This window comes from Homalodisca vitripennis, chromosome 5, assembly GCF_021130785.1.
Source record: "Homalodisca vitripennis isolate AUS2020 chromosome 5, UT_GWSS_2.1, whole genome shotgun sequence".
In the NCBI taxonomy this organism is placed as follows: domain Eukaryota; kingdom Metazoa; phylum Arthropoda; class Insecta; order Hemiptera; family Cicadellidae; genus Homalodisca; species Homalodisca vitripennis.
Genome location: NC_060211.1, coordinates 25650477 through 25656725, shown reverse-complemented (window position 1 = coordinate 25656725; position 6249 = coordinate 25650477). Strand labels below are relative to the sequence as shown.

The 6249-nt window shown below is 34.9% G+C and overlaps 1 protein-coding gene across 1 annotated transcript; it reads right to left on the bottom strand.

The window, feature by feature from the left end:
- Positions 1-3642: 3642 nt before the first annotated feature.
- Positions 3643-4779, bottom strand: LOC124363393 (apolipoprotein A-IV). Its single transcript, XM_046818643.1, has one exon. It carries the CDS (start codon positions 4777-4779, stop codon positions 3643-3645), a length of 1137 nt encoding a protein of 378 aa, XP_046674599.1.
- Positions 4780-6249: the final 1470 nt, after the last annotated feature.

The following is a 6249-nucleotide window of genomic DNA, read 5'->3' as shown; positions in this document are numbered from 1 at the left end:
GTGCTTTATTTATACGATTATTGTAAATTTATATCAAGGACTTACAGAACACTTACAGAACAGAACACTTACTATGAATTTTAAGCAAAATATTATCTTTAATCATCTCAAATTAAAACTACACTTAATAAATCAAATTGTAACGAAAAACATAGTTATTATATCAGTTCTTTTCTACTAAAAACCTAAAGTTTTGGTCTTGACACTTTCTTTTCCACCATATTGTAGCTAAACTAAAATAATGTTAACGTCAAATCAATCAAAATCAATATTTTTGTAAATTAAAATTTTTACCTTGGCACGTTTAATTTTTAAACCTGTGTTCCATATACTAATAGATTTATTTTGTCGTATAAAACCCCCAAATGCTACACAGAAAAATCAATCGAGAACTGTCAATTTTAAATACTTATACTTGAGTAACCCACATGCAAAACACGTTATTTCCATTTTTTCGAAATTGAGAAATCGGTACCCCTGAATTCTGTTTATAAAGACCTATCAGAATATGGTGTTTTCAAGTGTCAAAACCCGTCATTACCGTCTTAAAAACGAAATATAAAACTGGTCAAATTTCTAAAAAACACGTTATTTCCGCTGCATAACAAAAATGCGCCAGTTCCAAAATGCGTCAATTCCATCTACCATTGTTTTGATTTGCAAAGTGCGTTAAAAACTATCAGAGTAACATGGCCATCTCAGAAAACAGATCCAAAACCTGTTATTTCCAATTTGGTGTAATATGTAAAAATACTCTAAAATTTAACTTTTTATAATAAAAATATAGATTATTGTATGTGTGTTTAGATTTTTACTCAATGGCAAACATTAAATACCAATTTTGCCCAATGATTACTATCCAGATGTTATCGTTATGATTTTTGTTTTGTTCCCACTTTTTGTCTCTTGCTTTGTGTGAGGTTTTTGAAGGTTGTATTGTAAGAGAGTTATCTTTGTCTATTCTAAGTAAATAATAATTAATTATATCTAAATGCTAAATTGGATAGTGAACCAGAAACACACACTGACGACCAAATAGTGGAAACAACTCCTGAAAGATCTAGGAAAAGACCGAGACAGTAATATTGACATTAATATTAATATTTCAACTCAATTTCCTTTGTTTTCATTTCATTACCAAAAAAAATAACAGGTTTTGCAACTGTAATAAGTACAAAAAAGGCTGACCACACAGTTCCAAAACCTGTTAATAACACTTTACAGATTAAAAACCAGTTATTTCCAAACTTTATTGTTAAATATCTTATTAACTAATAATATGACATTATATAATTTTCTATCAATAACAAATATAATGTTTCTTAATTTTTTGGTAAAAACCCTCAAGTGGCTACCATAGAAACAAACTCTTTCAGAAGTTTTTTGTGATTTCCCGAAATTTGCAAAAACTGGAAATAACGTGTTATGCATATGGGCTACTCACTTAGTTTATTTTTAGTGAAATACACATACCATAGTAGAGAAAACTTTCAGGAAATACGTATGAAATTAGATTTAACTAAACAGGTTTTGGAAATTTACGTATTTTAATATTGAGGTGTATTTATGTATAATGTACAAGTTGGTATGAAATTTGTCTCTCAATAACATGAAACAAACCCTGATTACATTTTGAGGCACCATCGTTTAGAATTTTAAAATTTTATACAAATGGAGCTATCGATTATCTACACATTTTAAAAGCAATCTTAGTTCTTAATATAGTCAAAAAAGTAATAATACATAATATATAGCAAATTTATATAAGAAAAAAGCAGAGACCTAAAATTGAATATTGACGTACAAACAATAGTAAAAATTATTGGAAACTCACTCGTAATCATCGTAAAATATTGACCGTCATCGTTATAATTTCCTTAAGTGTCTAGATGGACGGTTCCATTGATATCTAAGTACCATTATTCGAAAAATTCTTTCTTTCACACAGATAAGAAGTAAACTATGTTCAATAAAGTCATCTAAGCGCTTTATTAGAGGATATATGTAAATAAAAATTGATTTTAAGGATTAATTCTAAGGACATCTTGGACTCGAACTTCTTATTTAAAAAGACCAAAAACTCAAAGATGGTCTAGTATTTGGCAAAAGTACTACACAAAAGTGTACAATTAGGCCAAATTAAGAATCTGTCTATAATAGAATAAATAATTCTATTACAGACTATCTACAGTCTAAATACGAGTATACCAGGTTGTTTGAGATATTTCTCAGTTGTCTTGCAAGTACGTGTGGTTCCCATGCAATACATAATGTGAGAGGCTCCTAGAAGACGGCAATCTAAAAGAGTCAAGAGTTACAAAAAATCCAAGATAGGGGAAACTAGAAGCTTTTTTGGAACTAGAATTGATGGGTGCAGTAGAAAAGTCAGACATTTCTAGAGGAAAAGTAATTCCTAAAGGTCATTGAGACAGCAACCTTTCCGAAGGTCAAATTTTCACGTTGTTATAAAGGTTTATTTTACTATGCCAAATAATTTCCGAAAAGCTGTCGAAACAGTAAAAACTTAAAGAAGGGTTTGAAAATTTGTTACTACTAGTACTTATACATTACGTCTCTCTTGGGTTTTATCCTACGTTCAGGATATGTAGCATAGTCCGTAAAATATTATTTATTTATATTGATTATTAAAAAACGTGTAAATTTATCAGTTTTTGTTATTTTTTTTAGTTTCTAAACTACTCTTGTCACTTCTTTAACAAATTATTTCAAAAATCTAGAAGTGTTATTCAACATGCTTTCCTTCGTTCTCCAACGAAATTGGAAGGACTAAATAGTTTTCTTATATACATTTTAAACTGCATGTAAAATTAGTATTTTATCTGATTAATATTTTGTAATTTTCAGACCTCAACCATTTCTTACAAATATTATATATAAAAACCCGTTAATTAAATACGCTCTAGTCATCTGTAAGAGTGATAAGCTCATTATACTTTTGCTGTAATATAATATACAAAGAATACAATAAGAATTTTTTATTTGTATTGCAGAGTCAGTGAAAATTTATTTACAATCTTCCAAAAGCCTGTTATTACTCAAAGATCCCGTTTATTTTTGCATGCCATAAATTCAAGTTGGCATTAATCAGCTTGAAAAATACTAATGGAAAACCTGGATTAAATGTTATTTTCAATCAAGTTAAAGCGTGACCTCAATACTTGAATATAGAAGTAGACAAAAGAAAAATTTTCGCACCGATAATAAATGTGGACTCAAGGGATCTCCGCTGTCATTTAAAATAAATGATTTGTGACTCCCTCGGCGCACTCCAGTCACGCGTACCTCAGACTGTTGCAACCTTTCCCTTACCCGCCTCGCATTGGCAGTCTAATCACTTAATCGTTGTTGAATTAGTTACAGGATTAAAATCTGCAGAACATTCAATTATTAAAATAAACAACCTGGTTGTTGTACCACCCCTATTATGAATTATTAATCGATATTCCAAGTACTTAAATAAAGTTGAATACAATTAAATGAATAATTAACACTGCAATGACCAATTACCACCAAAGTAGTACGCTTTCAAGTGATTTCAGAAATATGAAGACCTGGCTATATCAATATAGTACTAAAAACTAGATTCCCAACCCCACGTTTCATTACATCCTCAGCCAGCTGTTACACATCTTCAGCCACCAGGGATACACTCTCAGCAGTCAGCGGTGACAATCTCTCAGCCAGCTTTGACACATCCTCAGCGACCGGTGATACTTCCTCAGCCAGCTGTGACACATCTTCAGCAATCGGGGATACACACTCAGCCAGTTGTGACACATCCTCAGCAACCGGGGATACACAGTCAGCCAGTTGTGACACATCCTCAGCCACCGGTGATACTTCCTCAGCCAGCTGTGACACATCTTCAGCAATCGGGGATACACACTCAGCCAGTTGTGACACATCCTCAGCAACCGGGGATACACACTCAGCCAGCTTTGACACATCCTCAGCCACCGATGATACATCCTCAGCCAGCTGTGACACATCTTCAGCAATCGGGGATACACACTCAGCCAGTTGTGACACATTCTCAGCCACCGGTGATACATACTCAGCCAGTTGTGACACATCCTCAGCAACCGGGGATACACACTCAGCCAGTTGTGACACATCCTCAGCCACCGGTGATACATACTCAGCCAGTTGTGACACATCCTCAGCCAACGGTGATACACACTCAGCCAGTTGTGACACATCCTCAGCCACCGGTGATACATACTCAGCCAGTTGTGACACATTCTCAGCCACCTGTGATACATCCTCAGCCAGCTGTGACACATCCTCAGCAACCGGGGATACACACTCAGCCAGTTGTGACACATCCTCAGCCACCGGTGATACATACTCAGCCAGCGATGACACATTCTCAGCCACCGATGATACATCCTCAGCCAGCTGTGACACATCCTCAGCCAACGGGGATACACACTCAGCCAGTTGTGACACATCCTCAGCCAGCTGTGACACATCCTCAGCAACCGGGGATACATACTCAGCCAGCTGTGACACATCCTCAGCCACCGGTGATACATACTCAGCCAGTTGTGACACATCCTCAGCCACCGGTGATACATCCTCAGGCAGCGATGACACATTCTCAGCCACCGATGATACATTCTCAGCCAGCTGTGACACATCCTCAGCCAGCTGTGACACATCCTCAGCCAGCGGTGTCACACCCTCAGCCAGCGGTGAAACATTTATAAAACTCATTTTCATCCCAAGAGCGAAATAGTCCAGGAATCGAGACATCATTTTCATTGTATTACACGCAAAGTACTTTTCAAGGTGACTTCAAGTCTCTTTATATGGTTGCCTTACCGTGATATGACACTTATTTATGTTTATGGTGGTTTGTGGCGAATTTAAGAGTCAAGCTATAAAAATATAATCCGAGATTAATTTTTTTATGCCCATATAAAAGTAGCGCAACTAATGCTCGATTCTTCCTTAGGTGAAGTTCCTATAACGACTTTACGGAATGCTAGGTTTTATACTTATACAATGCAAATTATTCTCGGTTCCCGAAGTATAAGGCATCAAGAGTAGTCCAATATCAGCACAACTTAGCCTCAAACTATCGTCATCAGCATCCAAGCTGTTTCATTACAGAACTACGCCCCTATTGCCGACAGAGTTGTACCGCCAATGTTTAGATGTACGCGATCATATTGTAACTGCGTGCAGTACTACTGTACTGTTTGTTCGCTCCTCAGCCACCGCCCTGTGTACAGTGTGGGGGCAACACCGCTCATGTCGTATTAGCTCAGCTTCTTTTATTCATGCTTTCATTACTGGACGTATGTACTTTAATCACACAACAGTTGCTTCTGATCATCGTTGTGCCATTTTAATAAAAGAAACTTTACCATTGTTGAATTGTCGGTTAATTTTGATATTGCAGTCAAGATAAAGTGACTGAAGGGTTTCAGACTACTTAATATAGTTTTATTACGTCAATACACTTAATATATGTTTTACTAATTGTATTTCTGACGTAATAGATAAAGTATGGTGTGTGTGGAGGTACCAAATATAGACAAGCAATAAGAAATTCACCGTTATCGTGAACGATCTTCGACTCTTGGGCATTTCAAAAAATCTAAAAATTAATATCAATATTATTTTGGTGTAGGAATTTTCCCCATCCGAATGTCCCTCAAATAATTTACCTACGTGTGACATGACTTCATTTAGATCATACTAAAGACTACCCTTAGGACCTTTGCTACATAATAAATTTGCTACTAGTATAAAATTCAGAAATAAAAATACAAAAAAAGCTTACTATGATATATAATTATTTAATAAATCATCTATCTAGTTAATTTTATACGAAAATATGAGTAATGGTAAGAGCCTCTAGATAACATGTGGACTTTACCACACAGGAGGTAATGACGAGGTTTTCCACAAATATTTAAATTAAAAATCTTTTGGCTTTTGAGTTCTTGAAGGTGTGTTACACTACCAAAGCTACAAACATATGGTATGGGAAGGGAATATCCATGGGCCGTGTGTGATTGAATTTAAAGAGTTGTATTTTATACACTTGTTTTATTTGAGTGTGCAAAGTGTTTATTAAGTAAAAAAGAGATTATGAAATTTTAAATTTGACGTTATTTTTCTGCTTGGTTGTTTTAAAGGTTTCTCCTATCAAGACCGGAAATAGTAGGGATTTTCGGAAGTATTTTTATTTTTGTTCAATACTCCTTTATATTTTTT